Genomic DNA, 18353 nt, shown 5'->3' on the forward strand with positions numbered 1-18353 from the left:
CCCACCCATGGTGTGGGCACTGAAGTCATGGGGGAACTAACACGCACTTCAGCGCCCACAGCGGGAATCGAACCCAGGACCTTCTTGCTGTACGGCTGCACTACCTGCTGCGCCACTGTGCCCCTCGAGTTTCAGTTCTGTCTCTCCTGTTTCCCATCTGCCCTGATTGTCTGCACCCGTGTCTCGTTATCCCCTGTGTATATCTAGTCTTGTCTTTCCCCTGCTCCCGGTTGGTCCGTACTGTTTGCTCCCTCCATTTTCTCCTCCTCTAGTTTTTGGAATCCTGTTTTTGTTCTGCCTTTTTGATCCTGCTCAGCAGCGTTTTTGGTTTGTCTTTACAAATAAACCTGAGTTTTCTCTCCCTCAACAAACCACCCCGTGACACGAAATGTTGAGGAAAAAAGTCGAAATGTCGATATTAATGTTGAGATACAATTTCAAGAATAAAGTCGAAATTTCACCTTTTTTCTCAACATTTCGACTTTTTTCTCGAAATTGTACTTCAACATTAATCTCGACATTTCGACTTTTTTCTCAACATTTCGACTTTTTTTCTCGAAGTGCATAATGAAAAAAAAATCTTCCTCCTAGAATGTTATTTTTCTCCTGCCTGGTGCTAATACTGTTCCGTAGGGAACTGGACCGGGCCGTGTATCCGTGGATAGTATAAATGAGCGTGCAGAGTGCATGTGGGATGTGCGTCGACAGATCAGGACACATGTTGAAATGTTTGGAGCTCCTACATTTAAAGGTCTGTCTCTCAGTGACCCTGTTCAGGTTATTTATCCTGTAAACGATGCGTTTCAGCTCCATCAGTGGAATATTTTTTGGGGAATATTTTATTTTCAGTTTTGCAATGTATACAAACATATATCAACAGTATATACATAATATAACCCCCCGCCCGAAAAAAAAGTCAGTGTGGAAAGTCAATACAAACAACTACATTAAGTACTTGGTGTATGAGATGTATCAATATGGTCTAGATAAGGCTGCAAAATTTTCAAAAAGGTTTTCTGAGACAATATGTGATTTTTCTTTTTCCAGGGGGATGCAATTATTCATCTCAAAAGATCATCTGTGGATAAATAGAGGGGAATCAGATTTCCATGACACTGCAATGCACTTCTTGGCCACACACACAGTAACTTCCATGAATTTGAGTTGTGCTGTTTAGAGAACCAGGAATACATGTGAAGTTCCCCAGTAAACCCAGTTCAGGGTCCAGTGGAAACTAACTCCTGTGATCCTGGTTAAAGTGAGCAGATATCAGGCCAGAAAGGCCTCACTTTGGTGCACACCAGGTACAATGCAGAAAGGAACCAACTTCATTGTCACATCTGAAGCATCTCTGACAGCTCAGATTTGAATGAATGTCATTTTTCTGGGGTACGGTATAATTGCTGTGGAATATTTGACCAAAGCGTTTCACACGTGTTACTTCCGGAAGCTGCTCCAACTTCTCCATCTGTGCCTGTTTCCCAGAGGGGGGTGACCTCGGTTCAGGCCTCTCTCAGGCCGCACTGCCTCTCTTCCTGTTTTTGAAGGCGTTTCAAGCGATTTTCATCTCAGTTGGAAGAATGTGCGGTAACATGTTGGTTTAGGGTTTGAGCTGCCAAAACCGGGTTGCACTCCTCAAACTGCTCAGTTATTCATATATATGTCCAGCCATCTCACACAAACACGTGGCCTTAATTAGAATTGATTAGTTATGATATATGCTTGCCTTATAGAGGGAATGTGCATGACGTCACAGATGCAACTTCACAGCGGGTTACGCCCACTGAGTGTCAGAAAGACTGAGTGTCAGAGAGACTGAGTGGCAGCGTAAACTTTCAGTTTGAGTAACTGGAAAACATCTAAAATGGGAAAGAGCTGTTGTACGATCAACTGTACTCATAGATTTAGCAAGAAATCAGAGTTATCGTTTTACAGACTGCTGAAAAATAAGCTTAAGAGAGACAAATGGATCTCTGCAATTCACAGAAACAACTGGATTCCAGACACCGAAACGTGGATTTGTGGTTCCCATTTTGTATCATGTAATGTTGGATTTTTGGGTAGCTAACGTTAAACGGTCAAATCATAAAGTTTCGGTGTCCTCATCACTTTAATTTCACCAACAAATCCTGCCTTGAAGTCGGATCAAGCGTCAAAACTTTTGTAAGCCTTCAAGCTTTGCTTCGTGTATTTCCCCAGCGTAGAAATTAAGTACATATAAATATCAGGAAACTGGATTGGTGGCCAAATATTAATGTCCATGGACCACTGGTTCTTGGTAACTGTACCAAATATTAATGTCCATGGACCACTGGTTCTTGGTAACTGTACCAAATATTAATGTCCATGTACCACTGGTTCTTGGGGTAACTGTACCAAATATTAATGTCCATGGACCACTGGTTCTTGGGGTAACTGTACCAAATATTAATGTCCATGGACCACTGGTTCTTGGGGTAACTGTACGGGTCACCGTCAAGTCCAACTGATGCTAATTTAAGCCGATAATCGGCTGTTATCCCGTCTTCTCCACTAGTTGCAGCTGTTTTTGCCACTCAGTGTGAGTAAAGGGGCTGGTCCAGTGGGGAAGTGACATCAATGCAGACCCTCTATAGGGGGGGGCCACTATTTATTAGTACCAAACCAATAGTCGTGTTGTCAGTGGTGTGTTGAGACATTTGACCCCTGGGCATCTCCAACGACGAGCCGGACTTTAAGAGGTTGTGAGGCTGCTCTCAGGCGTGGAGGATCAGAATCAGGACAGAATCCAGACCCAAACACAGTGAAGGTTTCATCACTAAATAATGGAGGCCCCCTGTGGCTCGGCTTGCTTCAGCTGAAAAGTTGAAGTTTAATTGTGACGTTGATAAAATTAAGCTTATTCACCAACTTGGTGGATTGCTTAAAGTTCCTGCCAATTTCCAGAATCTTTAGGGGTTTGTTTTTATTGCCACCAAGGGGGCAATCAATCAGCAAATGCTTTTAAACCCCCGGCCGCAAAGAAAGCGCTGCTTGGGAGCGGGGAGACTGCTGGGTGGCGCCCGGCATCCCAGCTACACAAAGTTAATGTGGACAACTTGTACTTTTACTCATTTGGTTTTCCGAGGTTGGAAGAACACGCGTTTCCTGCTTGGCCCATCGCTGCCGTGACCAGCGGCCCGGGGTCCATCCCCCTCTCAGACTGGGACTGAAATATCCTGAAGGCTCTCAGGATTTAAACTTCCACATGACCATTTCTGCCTCAGCTGTTAATCTTATGGCGCTTTTCCACTAGCTTTTCCACCGGCTCGACTCAACTCGGCCTAGTTTCTTTTCCATAACAATCAGCACCCAGATCAGAAGTAGGAGGTTGGAGAGAAGCTGCTGTGACGTATTTGATTGTGGGATCTAAATGAAGAAGACAACAACACTAAAGATGTAGAACCTGGAGGAGATGATAGATGTGCTGCTGGGACTGTGGTTTGTGTTTGATATCAAGTAAAAAAATGAGAGTGAGAGAAGATTCAAGCGGCGACACTTTTTAATTTTCTTGTTAGTTTGTCTCGGCGCTGCTGAAAAGTCAGCTGGAGCCGCGAGCATCTATGAAGTGACAGAGCTCCTGGTGGATCTGGTCGTTCCTTATCGCCCGTCTAGATCCCTTTTTAATTCTGTCCTCAGCACCAGGTTTATGAACATCTGCACCTCAGAGTTGGATCATGAAACAGACTTTTGCTGCCGTTGTCTGTCGAATAAAATGAACAAGAATCCGTCAGAGTCTCTTTCTCTGATTTCCGCCTCCTGACGTCTGACTCCAACCCCCCGACCAATCAGTGGTCTGTAGTGTGATGATGTCAGATACAGCCGACTCAGCCGCTTAGAACCTCGGCAGAATAGTTACAGAAAAGTATCTACTCTGCACGTTAGACCTCTAGTGGAAAAGCACAAAACTGAGGCGAGTCGAGTCGGGCTGAGTAGGTACTAGTGGAAAAGCGCCATTAAATGAACTACCGCTGAAGTGGCTAGCGGGTTGGCTGTATTCTTAGAAATACTGCCCTTTAGTACATAAATATTGGGAACTACAAATGTGACCTCCAATGTGTGTTATGTTTGTTAAACCCTTTGGCTCTTTGGGGAGCATAGGTCATTCATGAACTTCTTCCAGCTGGTTCAGTGTTGAGCGATCTTCTCTGCTTCCTTCCAAGATGTTCCTTTCTCCTTGAGTTCTGCCTCGACAGACCTTTTTCCAGCTGTTTTTGGGTCTTCCCGGTTTTCTTTCCCCCTGAGGGTTCCAGGTTAAGGCCTGCCTGGTTGTGTTGGATGCTGGTTTTCTCAAGGTATGCCCGATCCAGCCCCATTTCCTATGTCTTATCTGGGTTTCTATTTGTTCTTGTTGTGAGGCTTGCCAGAGCTCTGTGTTTGTGATGGTGTTAGGCCAGTAAATTCCTAAGATGTGTCATAGGCATTTGTTTATGAATGTTTGCACTTTGTTTGTTGTTGCTTTTGTGGTTCTCCATGTTTCCGCACCATACAGTAAAACTTGACGTTGGAATTGAAGATGCGGAGTTTGACTTGCGTGGAGATGAGTTTGGAGTTCCATACTTGCCGTAGTATTAGAAAAGCTGTTCTGGCTTTCCCTATTCTAGCTTGTATGTCTTTGTCGCTGCCTCCATCCCTCCCTACGATCATGGGCGTCAGTTTGATTTCAGAAGTGCTGGGGACATTTACCATAAACCTGAGTAAGGTTTGAAAAGTGCTGGGTACGAGCTAGGCCCATTACTTCCGAATTGAGGTTTCATGATAAATAATAGGCATTGCATTAGATGATGCGTAATATGTCCCCATATTAAAAGCCATCTGCGCGGTCTTATTTAGGTCGTCGGAAACATCATGGGTTGGGACAATTCGTCATGGGTAGGCCCTATTCGTATTTCAAAATCCGCATTTCAGTACAAGACTCAACTGAAGGTGACTTCATCATGTCAAAGAGAAAAGCTGGAACAGATATCAGGTCGTTTTTCATCAAGCAAAAAATGTGTTGTAAGTATAAGTATAGTGAGTGATACAAATCACTTACTCACCTTATACTGCTCTGTATTAATATTATCTTATCTTCTGATCTGCCAGCACTGACCTTAATGCGTCCATGGTAGTTAGCCGTTAGCTACACTAGAGCACTACAGGTCAAATAAGCAGCTAGTGCTAGCTAGTAAACAGATAATTGCCTTCAATGTATTTAATTGAATGTTCACGTGTGTCCATACTCTCACTGCGTGTGTCGTGTTTTCCAAACTCGGTGTGGAGGGGGGAGGGGTAGCCTGATTATCATCCACTTCCAAATCACTTCTGTTCGAGACTTGCTGATGGTGTTGCGTCACTAGGAGGGCGAGGCCTGGCTAGGGGAGGGGCGTTCTTGAGCAGCTTCTGAACCAAAATTCAGTTTCTGCACCAAAAGCGGCATTTGCACTTTCTCTACTTAATTTTTTATTAATTTTTTTTTTAAGTGGTGGGGACAAATCTGCTCGTCAGACAAAGTGGTACGGACGCGTCCCCACCGTCCCCGGTGGAAATGACGCGCCTGCCTACGATGCTTCCCAGATATGTGTATGTGTCCACCTCTTGCATTGCCTCTCCATCCAGGTTTATGATATTGTTTGTTTTGTGGTCTATATTTATCACCTTTGTTTTGCTTTCATTGATGTGAAGTCCTGTAGTGGCTGCTGTTTCAGCAAGTTTTGTGAATTTGGTTTGCATTTGTGCTTGGGTGGTAGACAGGAGGACTATGTCATCTGCAAAATCTAGGTCTTCTGACCTCCAATACTTGGGTATTTACAAAGGAAGTAAACAGGTTTTGGCTCCTCTCTAATTCAGGCCTTAAGCTCCACCATATAAATAGCAAAACAGCAGGGAATGAAAGTGCTGTACAGACAGCACAATAAGGACTTTCAGCCGTCTAATTAACTCTCTAACTTCCTCGTTGCTGTCTGGGTCATGTCCAACTGGACTGCATGTAGCTGGATCAGGAATAGAAACAGTTCCTCCTTCACACTTCACACACTGACGTGCTGGCAGCAGCTGACTCCGGCGTGGCCCCGCAGAACAGCGTGACGGACCGGCGTGCACGGGCCGCTGCATGGCAACAGATGGGAGGTGTCTGTCTCCCTGATCTCTTTAAGTCTGCTGCAATCCCTGAACTCCCTGCCACTAATTCAGCTCCAGGTCGTATCCGGGTTACTGGCGCGTCTCAGATTCTTCCACCTTTGACCAGATCTGCAGGCCCAATCCCATCAGAAATAGGAGGTCTTTGTCCGGAGCTGCGATCTGGCCCCGATCCAGGGCCAGTAATACACCAGAATGTGTCTTAATCACTGGGTATCGGGAAGTGTGACTCAGAGTCAGGGGTCCTCATTCCTTTTGGATGTTTTTCCCAGACGGCACTCGGCCCAGTCGCTGCAGCCAGGGACCAGCTCTCACACTCACTTCCACTTTTTAAACATCACACACACAAATGGGCCTCAGAAATATTTGATTTAGTAGTAGAGGGAGGACTTGAAGAACATTATTTTCAAATGAAAAAGGTAGTGATAGAGGAATTTTTGCAAATTTCCCCTCTGTGGGACTATTAAAGGTTTATCTTACTTATCTTATTTTATGACCATATTCAGTCTAAATATGCACAACTATGGGTAAAAGAAAACCTGCAGAATGCAAAACTGCGAACTTATTGTTTATTTAAGAAAAAGTACGAATGTGTAAAAAAAAATATATTAATTATAATCTGGCTAAAAGTAAGAGAAAATAGAATATGTCAGTACTGTGAATTAAATGCGGTGGAGAGTGAAATTCATTTTCTTTTATATTGTCTTTTATATCATGATTTACGTCACGTCTTGTTTAAAATAATTTATAATCCTGATTTAGATCTGTTAAGTATGGAGGAAGGCGTTTTAATTGAATATCTTTTTGAAAATATTTTAGTTTTTTCTGAATTTTTATTTAAAGCCTGGGATAGAAGGAGAAAGGTAACTTATATGGGATAAAATCCTCAATTTGTGTGTGTTTCTCTGTGACATGGACTGCATATTATTATTGTATGGATGGGTTCTATTGTCTGTAAGGGTTGGTATTGGCTGGTGGGGAGTGAGTTATGATATGATCTAATTATGGACTTGGGTATGGGGGGGCTGTGTGCGTGTGGGTCGCTATTTCTGTGGGTGTATTTTTTTTGTATTTTTTTTGTTCATTTTCTAGTGTGGGATATTTTATTTTGTTTTAATTTTAATTTTAATTGTATTTATTATTATTATTTATTGCTGCTTATTATCATTATTATTATTTGTAGCTGGAAATAGGTGGTTCACACACTGGAATGTTATATTTTGATGTAATTAATGTGTCTGTGTAATCCCATGAGGGATGGGTCATTTAAATGTCCGGACTCGAAAATAAAATAATAAAATAAAATAAAATAAAATAATTCATTCATTCATTCATTCATTCACACTAAACAAATGTTTCATAATGAAGGAGTATTTATCAAAAAAACGTTCCTTTATGAGTCACTCGCTGGGCATTAATACAAAATGAAGGGAGAAATAAAATAAGCTGAGTCTTCTTTCTGTTCCCTTTCATTCAAGGAAAGAGATTTGTTGTAATTATATTGAACTGTTTTGTTTTTCTTTTAATGAATGAAATAAAGAATAAAAAAAATAAAATAAATAAACTCTCGTAAATGCAGATTAAATAAAGAAAAAAGGTGGAAGTGGAAATCCCACACTAAAAACCTTCATATTTGCTCCTTGCTTCTAACAAACCAGCGGGCCCGTGGACTTGAATGTCCAGTTCTAGACGTTGAGACATTGGGCGGTAAATGGAGAAAACTTGTCGTCTAAGGCCCTGTCCCAATACTCCCACTACCCCTACTTTTCATCCCTACCCCTAAATTTTGTGCGTTCCCGTGAGGGTAGTGGTGTCCCAATTCCTCTTTTCACCTAGGGGGAGTGAAGAAAACTAGTGCAGTTGCTATGAATCTGTCCCTACGGACGTAGGGATTTCTGATCCTCACTAGCTGATCTAGGGACAAAAACATTTCCCAGTCGTCATTTGCAGACTGAATCCAAAAAAAAAACAAGGCGGACATTTCTTATTTTTTAGTGAATAAAATCAATATTTTGAGTTAGTTTCTGCATAAAAACGCGTTTTTGATTACATTTCTAGCGAGAAATATATATTTTACTTTCATAATATTCACTCAGTGAATGTACATAAGCACTAGTTTGCCCGTTTGCCGAAGATCACGCCAGAATAAAGGCTGATTTATGGTTCCGCGTTACACCAACGCAGAGCCGTAGGCTCTGCGTCCATGTTACGCAGGCGACGCGCACCGTACGCCGTACCCTACGCTTAACAGCGCTACAAATGAAATTAAAACAGCTTTTGGCTCTCAGCTTCCTGATTTTAGTGGTGGTGCTGAAAGTAGGAGTAGTGGGAGTTTTGGGACAGGACCCTGGGAAGATTTCAAGTGCCCTAAAATCTGTCCCTTCTTTTTTAGGGGTAGTGAAAGAAAGTAGGGCTAGAAAGTAAGAGTATTGGGATTGGGCCAAAGTCACCACCTGAACTAAGGAAGGAGATTTTAGTCAGACTCACATGGCCGGAGCAGATTTTATTTGATTTCACTGGTACTATTATGTTGTAACTCTGTGATTTAACCCTTGACTAGGTTTTATGATTAATTCCACAACAGCAGCAGCAGGTGACCCATGATTTCTGTTCATAGTTCATGTAAACAGTTAAACTGAGTTGTATTGTATCAGAGTCCTATCCAGGTGAATGTGGAGTCCTAGCTCTGATTATTCTAGACGTCATTCTAATGTGGGCTTAAGGAGGAGGATTCACCTCCCATTGTTGTTTTCCCTCCACAAGTGCTGTGAAACTTTCATTGCCTGAGAAACTGGGCTCTCTAAAGCTCAAAGGAGGACAAACCCGCCAACTAGGACTATACTACTCTTGGACCAGTACAGGACTGTCTCAGAACATTACAATATTGTGATAAAGGTCTTTATTTTCTGTAATGCAATTAAAAAACAAAAATGTCATACATTCTGGATTAATAATAATAATAATAATAATAATAATTTCAATGTATATAGCGCTTCTCACCTGAAGCGACAGATCTCAGAGCGCTTTACAAAGAAGACTAAAAATCAGACTAAGAGACTAAGACAAAGCCTAGCTACTAAATAAGATAAAAAGTTGTGGGCAGAAAAAAAATATTTGAATAAAAGGGGTCAAAGGAAGAGTTCAGGGGAAAGGGGACGGATTCATTACAAATCAACTGAAATATTGCAAGCCTTTTATTATTTTAATATTGTTGATTATGGTTTACAGTTTAAGATTCAGATTCCCAGAATATTCTAATTTTTTGAGATAAGATATTTGAGTTTTCTTAAGCTGTAAACCATGATCAGCAATATTAAAATAATAAAAGGCTTGCAATATTTCAGTTGATTTGTAATGAATCCAGAATGTATGACATTTTTGTTTTTTTAAATTGCATTACAGAAAATAAAGAACTTTATCACAATATTCTAATTTTCTGAGACAGTCCTGTATACCTTGATATCTAGTAATGTACATTTTCAGGACTTAAACAAACAAAACTGGAAGGACATTCATTTTCATTTACTTGAATATTGCTGTATACCGTTTTATCTACTTGTTCTTTCCAAATAAAGAAACAACTATTTTAAAAAAAGACTCACATGGCAGGCGTTTGCTGTGCAGGTTTGCTGCCGGGGCACTCATGTTCCTGGAGAGTGTCAGTGTGTCAGAAGTGATGGAGAGAGGTGACGGTCTACCAGAGAGCATCTCCAGCCTCCACCGGTGCTCAAGCAAAAGGAAACGGACTGATAACCCGGCTGCCTGCCTGTCCTCGCTCCCCCGTCCCAGTCTGACTCACTTGGATGAGAGCAGGAACAAGTTTGTGGCTCTGTGGAGACAAGCAGCTGACCAGCGACAGGGAGGAGGGAGGAGGAGGAGGGAGGAGCCGGGGCAGGGCGAGGAAATGACAGGAGGGAAGGAGGGATTTCATTTAATGGAGCGGAAAATACCAAGGAGGGACAGACACAAGCCTGTGTTATTTTGGTCTTATCTTTATCTCCTCCCTTCCCGCCTCACTTCCCTTTTTTTGTCCTTTTTCTAAGAAAATCTGACATGTGAAAAACGCTGGCACGGACGGGGCAACTCTGACCCCCGTGTGGCCTCCCCTCTACATTTCAAAGTATTCGTTTGTTTTATTAAGATCCCCATTAGCTTTTGCAAAGCAGCAGCTATTCTTCCTGGGGTCTTCATATTCTCATGAGTGACAATACAGTGTACACACAATAGAAACCAAACAGAAAAAATACTCACAAATATATACAGAAACACAAAAATTCACACATACAAAACATATAAACAACAAAACCTACAACACAAGCTCCTTCATTGAATCATCACGAATACTTTTGTTACATTGCAAAGATGCCATGACCCAACAATATGAGTACCGCTTTAAAATGTAAAAATTTGTGTTGAATAATAATCTTTTAGTTTCATTTTAAAACTTGTATTTTTCTGTTGCGTTCCATAATCAGGAAGTGAATTCCACTCCATTGCTCTGTCTATCACTGTGTCAGCAGATGTGTTAGATTTTAGTAGATTTTAGTTGAAGGTATAGTCTGTATAAATTACAAAATCAGCAGTTCAGGGAAAATACAGGACTCTCAGAAAATTAGAATATTGTGATTTTCTGTAATGCAATTACAATTGCTGATCATGACTTACATCTTAAGAAAACTCAAATATCCTATCTAAAAAATTAGAATATTCTGTGAATCTTAATCTTAAACTGTAAACCATAATCAGCAATATTAAAATAATAAAAGGCTTGCAATATTTCAGTTGATTTCTAATGAATCCAGAATGTATGACATTTTAGTTGTATTAATTGCATTACAAAAAAAATAAAGAACTTTATCACAATATTCTAATTTTCTGAGACAGTCCTGTATAAGCTCAGTTTGAACTTGATGGATGAAGTGTGTCTCAAAAGAGTTGGGACGCGGCACCGAGCAGACGCTCCAGAGACATGGGGGAAAGTCTCATTCATTAGCAAAGAGACAAAGAATGAATAAAACAATCAGATCTTTGTTCCAACAAAGCAGTCTCAACTACAAAAGCAAGGAAACATTTAAAGTCTGTCATTGCAGTTGAACTTCCACTGTCCTCGTCTTCTGAAAGGAAAATGGTCCAGTTGTATCTCCAGTGTGGGTCTCTGGGGCCTGCTGGAGGCAGCAATCACCTCTTTTTACCTGCCATTGTTCATGTTATGTTTATTTAATAATTGCTCGGGGTCATGTTCTGGTCTCTGGAAAGCACCTTGAGACGACCTGTGCTGCAATAGAGGCTATAAAGTAAAAAATGGAATCGAATGAATATTGATTGATTGATTGATTGAATTGTTTATTTTGAACATATAAGGGAAAAAATATAAAATTTTAAAACAAATTTAAAACATACAGAAAAAAGCAACAACAACAAAAACGTAATACAAACAGGGGGAAAAAAAAACAGTGTCCGAAAAGGAGCAGTTAGAAGTAAAACTTATTTAACCCTGCCCCTTTGTTACCTCTATTATAAAATAAATATTAATGATAAATAGCTGCTAATTTATCTATTAGGCTACAGATGTTCCCATTGGTTGAGCCTTTGCACCTAACCAGCTAACAAACACAATCTTTCCTTAACATAATTCCTCAATCAAATAACTTCCCAGAATTTCATTTTTGTACTGTTTTTTAAATGCAGCACTGGGAGGAACATCGTGCAACTTGTTAGGTTATAGACCTACAGGTCTGCCTGCACTTTCTTTATGTCTTCATTTACAAAGCTTTCTTTTATGCTATCTCAATATTAACACTTTATTTGGAAGATTTTAAATCAGTAGTCGTATGGATTATATATTTAAATGCTTCTGGTGTCCACTTTACTCTATTTTACTTTACTTTACTCTCCCTCCACCAAGAACCACTGCACTAAAGAGGCTACGATGTATAGAGCAGTAACATACTGGAATAAGCTTCCACCACATTTAACCATGATAAACAATAAAGCTAGATTCAAAAATAAATTAAGAAAAGCAGTACTTAGCAAAGAAGTCAGTTTTAGTTAGTTGGTTTATTCTGAAATTCTTGGTTTATTCTGAAATTCTTAGTGCCTAAAATTGAATATTTTTTGTTGTTTGGTTCTGGCTGGTTTCAACAATTTAAGGGTTTAATTCCATCACATTTCAGATCATTTTTGTTTAGATTTAGTTATGTTTTAATTGTAAGGATTGTATTTTATTGTTTTATGTGTGCAATGTTGGACCCCAGGGAGAATAGTCTTCACTGCAGTGACGACTAATGGGGATCCGGAATAAATAAATAAATAATTAAATGGATTGGGGGTGTCAAAAAATGTTCCGATAATACTTCTGTGCTGCAGAGAAACCTCACATGAATGTGACTCAGTCAGGGGAAAAGCCTCCACGCTGGTTTATCTGCCAGCTGAGTGTCCTGGACTCCATCTAGTGGTCGTCAGGCGGCAGCTCCAGGTTTATCACCGGGACTGGGGAGTAAAGAGCTGGCAGGGCCGGCCCAAGCCTCCATGGGGCCCAAGTCTCCATGGGGCCCTAAGCAAAATGTGATTTTGGGGCCCTCTATTACTGCCAATAATACTGATTATTGATCATTCACACACCCACTATAAACATATTTAATGTTCTTCCCTGTCATTACAAATACACTTGTAAAACTAGACTAGACTTGTAAAACTAACTAGGATTGTAATCCACAGTGATTAAGACCATGGAAGCTACAACAGATTAACAAACTTGGAGGAAAATCTTTCAATTAATATTGATCAAAGTCATTAACTGCCCCTACTGGCCACACAGAGAAGCAACAGGTCAAAGGTCAAAGGTCACAGTTGCAGCAGAGTTGTTTCCATCATCCTACTGTCAGCCTGGCAGGTTTTTACCATCTATGGTTTTTAATCTGAAATGGAGCAAATTCAGCTACAAGAGCAGCCTGGGGTTGATTTACACTGAATATTTAAAGTGATATAGTACTAAGTGATACTGAGTGTCATCTACAGTGTAGGCTACTAAAAGAAACAAAAAAATCAAATAGATCATTCATAAGCCATTTACTGTAAACACGTTATCTACTTTATCTTTGGTTTTAAATAAACTGCAATTTGAAGTGGAACAACATCAATTAAGTGCAACAACAAAGCACTACAAAAATTAGAACTATAATTAAAATCACTCAACTTAGATAAACAGTACCTTGTTACGACGGAGTATTAGGGCCAAACTAAGACAAAAAAAAATGGAAATTACGAGAATAAAGTCATAATAATATGAGAATAAAGTCGTAATATTAAATATATTATAAATAGGCTATATAAATATAATTTCACAAGATGCTCAATATTCCTCATTTTAACACAGGGAGAAGATGCTCTTCCTGTTAGAGTTCTCATAAATGATATTCTCATAATATTACGACTTTATTTTCATAAATTACGACTTTATTCTCATAATATTACGACTTTATTTTCATAAATTACGACTTTATTCTCATATTACGACTTTATTCTCATGATATTACGACTTTATTCTATTACGACTTTATTCTCGCAACATTATGACTTTATTCTCGTAATTCTACGACTTTATTCTCATTATATTATGACTTTATTCTCGTAATTTCCAATTTTTTTTGTCTTAAGTTTGGCCCTAAAACTCCGTCGTACCTTGTCAATATGTTCTCCAGAGTAAATTCAAATGTTAACTCTTGGGGGCCCCCTAGTGGTCACGGGGCCCTAAGCAGCCGCTTAGTTTGCTTCTGCTTCTCTGCTTACGCACCACAGGTCTGTTCCTCAGGGGAGGCCTTGCACAGGGAACAAACCGAGTCACTGCCAACACCGCCGACCCGTCGGCCGTCTCCTAACCAGGATCACTCTCAGGTCAACATGTGTACACGGCTGCCTTCAGAACCAGCTCAGGTGTTTTTGTTGAAATGGTGCTCACAAAAGGGAAAACAACCAACCTTAAACCACCTCTGCACCAGCACGGAAAATGTCACTAGTGAAACTCTCACTTGGTGGCTGTGCCAAGCCGTGAAGTGAAACTGTCCTCAAATACGAGCCGTGCAGCAGCAGTTGGGAGGTTGTGGGAGGGACTGGTGATTTCTATCAATAAAAACACATACTTTGGAAATGTCACTGGCTGCTGCGGTTTAGCCTTAATGTGCTTGTTGTGGCAAAGCCATGCAATGCAACCTTTTTAACATGCAGTCAACCAGTGCAGTGTCTGAATGTGTGTTTATCAGCAGATGAAAAGCAAAGAGATTGAGACAGAAAGAAGGAGTGGGCAGAGGAAGCATGATGTGAGTCAAAGTGAGAAATCCTCTTCACCACATACTAAATCATGCGTAGGCTTTTCTCATGACTGGGGGTTCACCTGCTGAGGCCCTGCAGAATCAATAGCTGAGCTGCCGAGCTGCTGAGCTGCTCATGCAGCCTTGGAGCACAAGTCACATCCTCTTCCTCCTGCTACATGAAACAGAGGAGGAGGTTTTCTGCACAGCCATGAATTTTCTGCAGCGTGTTGAGCTTCGGTACTCGACGCCGGGCATGTGGACACCCGTGTCTGCAGCAGTCTCTCAGCAGTGCCTGAGTCCGGCTTCTCATTCATTCAGCAAGACACGGTACTACACTGTTACAAATATTGTGCTTGATTTACTTAAAAAAATGAAGGCAACTTTTTGCATGAGATTATTATGTAGATCAAGAAAGACTAGTCTTTGTATAAACTAGGAAAAGTAACCACAATGAAAATATAGTGACCAAACATAACCTGATTAACTCGCAGCTTGCTGGAATTTAGTACGAATCTGAGGTACAATACTGTGCAAAAGTCCTACGCAGGTGTGAAGAAATGACTTAAAGTGGGAATACTTTCAAAATTATACAACTTGAGTGTATCCTCTTTTAATCAATTTGCAAAATGCAAAAGTGAGAGAACAGAAGACAAATCTCTGTCAAATCAATACACTGATACAAATATTGTGCTTGATCTACTTAAAAAAATAAGTCAACTTTTTGCATGAGATTATTATGTAGATCAAGAAAGACTAGTCTTTGTATAAACTACTTAATCTTTTGTATGTAAATAATACATTTTGCAAGTACAGTCAACTTAATTGTGTTAAGTTTACTTTATTTATCAAAATTAAGTTGACTTGACTTTACTTGCAAATGAATTTTGTACATACTAAAAATGAAGTAGTTTATACAAAGACTAGTCTTTCTTGATCTACATAAAAATCTCATACGAAAAAGTTGCCTTAATTTTTAAAGTAGATCAAGCAAGATATTTTTACTGTGGTTTCTACTTAAACAAATAAAGTATGTTTCATCTAAACGTTGGTCAATCTGCCCAATACATTAAAATTGTTAAAGGAAAGGTAAATACATCAAGATCATTTCTTGTTGTTTGTGTGTAAATGAAAAGATTACTGGGATTACATAAATACTGCTGGTTAAGGAAAAAATGCACAATGTCTTGTTTTTTGAACAAATGCAGATTAAGTTCAAAACTAGATGTATTCATGTAAAGCAACAAACTTCATTTTTATTTGTTAATATCACAGATTTAAATATGTTATATTTACATGCGCTTAGATTTATTTTTTTCAGTGTAAGCCACATCTCTCTAAGGTGAGAAAAGCAGGAAGTGAATTACCAAGGATGGATGTGTGACGTCTTTATTTTAGTTGGCTTGTGCGAGTGTGTGTGTCCTACTAAAACAACATTTTCCACCCTCACTACACCAGGAACCGTGCCAGAGCCATCAGGCAGTCGTACGCCTACCATCAGCCGAGGAGTTGCACAGCAGCCTCATCTCTAATTATACACCAAGCAGCAGCGAGAGGCAGCACGGAGGAGAGGCTGTGTGGAGCATGGACGGAGGAAGAGGCAGTTGATTATAAGTGGAAGAGAGGATGAGAGTGCCACTCAGCAGCAAGCACGGGGTGAACAAGTGCAGATGTGAGAGACGGAGAGAGAAAGAGAGAGCAAAAAAGAGGACGGGCAGGAGACAGAGAATGTGTCTGAAAAGGCTTAACAGGACTGACTGAGCAGAGTGGGAGTGTAAAATGAAAACGCGAGTAGGAGGGAAGAGAGAGGAGAGCACATGAGAGGAGAGAAGGAGGAGTGTGTCTGTAGAGCTCTCTGATGCTTCAGTGTTTGCTGCTCGGCTCTCTCACCGGCAGCCTGGGAGGACGACAGAGCCAGACAGGTGTGTGAGGACGACTCCAGCCAGACAGGTGTGTGAGGACCAGCCAGACAGGTGTGTGAGGACGACTCCAGCCAGACAGGTGTGTGAGGACGACTCCAGCCAGACAGGTGTGTGAGGACGACTCCAGCCAGACAGGTGTGTGAGGACCAGCCAGACAGGTGTGTGAGGACGACTCCAGCCAGACAGGTGTGTGAGGACCAGCCAGACAGGTGTGTGAGGACCAGCCAGACAGGTGTGTGAGGACGACTCCAGCCAGACAGGTGTGTGAGGACGACTCCAGCCAGACAGGTGTGTGAGGACCAGCCAGACAGGTGTGTGAGGACCAGCCAGACAGGTGTGTGAGGACGACTCCAGCCAGACAGGTGTGTGAGGACCAGCCAGACAGGTGTGAGAGGACCAGCCAGACAGGTGTGAGAGGACCAGCCAGACAGGTGTGTGAGGACCAGCCAGACAGGTGTGTGAGGACCAGCCAGACAGGTGTGTGAGGAGGACAGGTGTGTGAGGAGGACAGGTGTGTGAGGAGGACAGCAGCCAGACAGGTGTGAGAGGACCAGCCAGACAGGTGTGTGAGGACCAGCCAGACAGGTGTGTGAGGACCAGCCAAACAGGTGTGTGAGGACGACTCCAGCCAGACAGGTGTGTGAGGACCAGCCAGACAGGTGTGTGAGGACGACTCCAGCCAGACAGGTGTGTGAGGACGACTGTGAGGAGGACAGGTGTGTGAGGAGGACTGTGAGGAGGACAGGTGTGTGAGGAGGACTGTGAGGAGGACAGGTGTGTAAGGAGGACAGCAGCCAGACAGGTGTGTGAGGACCAACAGGACAGGTGTGTGAGGACCAGCCAGACAGGTGTGTGAGGAGGACAGGTGTGTGAGGAGGACAGGTGTGTGAGGAGGACAGGTGTGTGAGGAGGACAGGTGTGTGAGGAGGACTGTGAGGAGGACAGGTGTGTAAGGAGGACAGCAGCCAGACAGGTGTGTGAGGACCAACAGGACAGGTGTGTGAGGACGACTCCAGCCAGACAGGTGTGTGAGGACCAGCCAGACAGGTGTGTGAGGACGACTCCAGCCAGACAGGTGTGTGAGGACCAGACAGACAGGTGTGTGAGGACCAGACAGACAGGTGTGTGAGGACCAGCCAGACAGGTGTGTGAGGAGGACAGCAGCCAGACAGGTGTGTGAGGACCAGCCAGACAGGTGTGTGAGGACCAACCAGACAGGTGTGTGAGGAGGACTCCAGCCAGACAGGTGTGAGGAGGACAGCAGACAGACAGGTGTGTGAGGAGGACTCCAGCCAGACAGGTGGGTGAGGAGGACAGCAGCCAAACAGGTGTGTGAGGACCAGCCAGACAGGTGTGTGAGGACCAGCCAGACAGGTGTGTGAGGAGGACAGGTGTGTGAGGAGGACAGGTGTGTGAGGACCAGCCAGACAGGTGTGAGAGGAGGACAGGTGTGTGAGGAGGACAGGTGTGTGAGGACCAGCCAAACAGGTGTGAGAGGACCAGCCAGACAGGTGTGTCTGGTGTGTGTTTGGTGTTGTGAGCACTGATGGAGCTACTGCATGGAGATGGACCCATACAGAGACACAGGTGGGTGAAACAGGGTCACGAAAGTAAAATGAGTTGATTTTGTTTTAAATTATACTGTTTTATTGGTGGTTAGCACTGTTGCCTCACAGCAAGAAGGTTCCCGGGTTCGACTCCCAGGCCTGGCGGGAGTGTTTCTGTCTGGAGTTTGCTTGTTCTCCCCGTGCTTGCGTGGTTCCGTCCGGTTACTCCGGTTTATTCCCACAGTCCAAAAAACAGGCATGCTAGGTTAATTGATGATTCTAAATTGCCCGTAAGTGTGAGTGTCTCTGGTTGTGTGTATGTACAGGACTGTCTCAGAAATTTAGAATATTGTGATTTTCTGAAATTACAAAAATGTCATACATTCTGGATTCATTACAAATCAACTGAAATATTGCAAGCTTTTTATTATTTTAATATTGCT

At 42.0% G+C, this 18353-nt stretch overlaps 1 protein-coding gene across 1 annotated transcript in view; it reads right to left on the minus strand.

Moving 5' to 3' along the window:
• Window positions 1-9951, minus strand: part of LOC133449036 (dysbindin-like) — a 32283-nt gene extending 22332 nt beyond the window's left edge. The window contains exon 1 of the mRNA XM_061728124.1: window positions 9738-9951. Coding sequence (XP_061584108.1) covers window positions 9738-9843 — 106 coding nt within the window. The 5' untranslated portion in view covers window positions 9844-9951. The remainder of the gene's footprint in view (window positions 1-9737) is intronic.
• Between the last annotated feature and the right edge of the window lie 8402 nt (window positions 9952-18353).

The sequence above is a fragment of the Cololabis saira genome, chromosome 8, assembly GCF_033807715.1.
Source record: "Cololabis saira isolate AMF1-May2022 chromosome 8, fColSai1.1, whole genome shotgun sequence".
Lineage (NCBI taxonomy): Eukaryota > Metazoa > Chordata > Actinopteri > Beloniformes > Belonidae > Cololabis > Cololabis saira.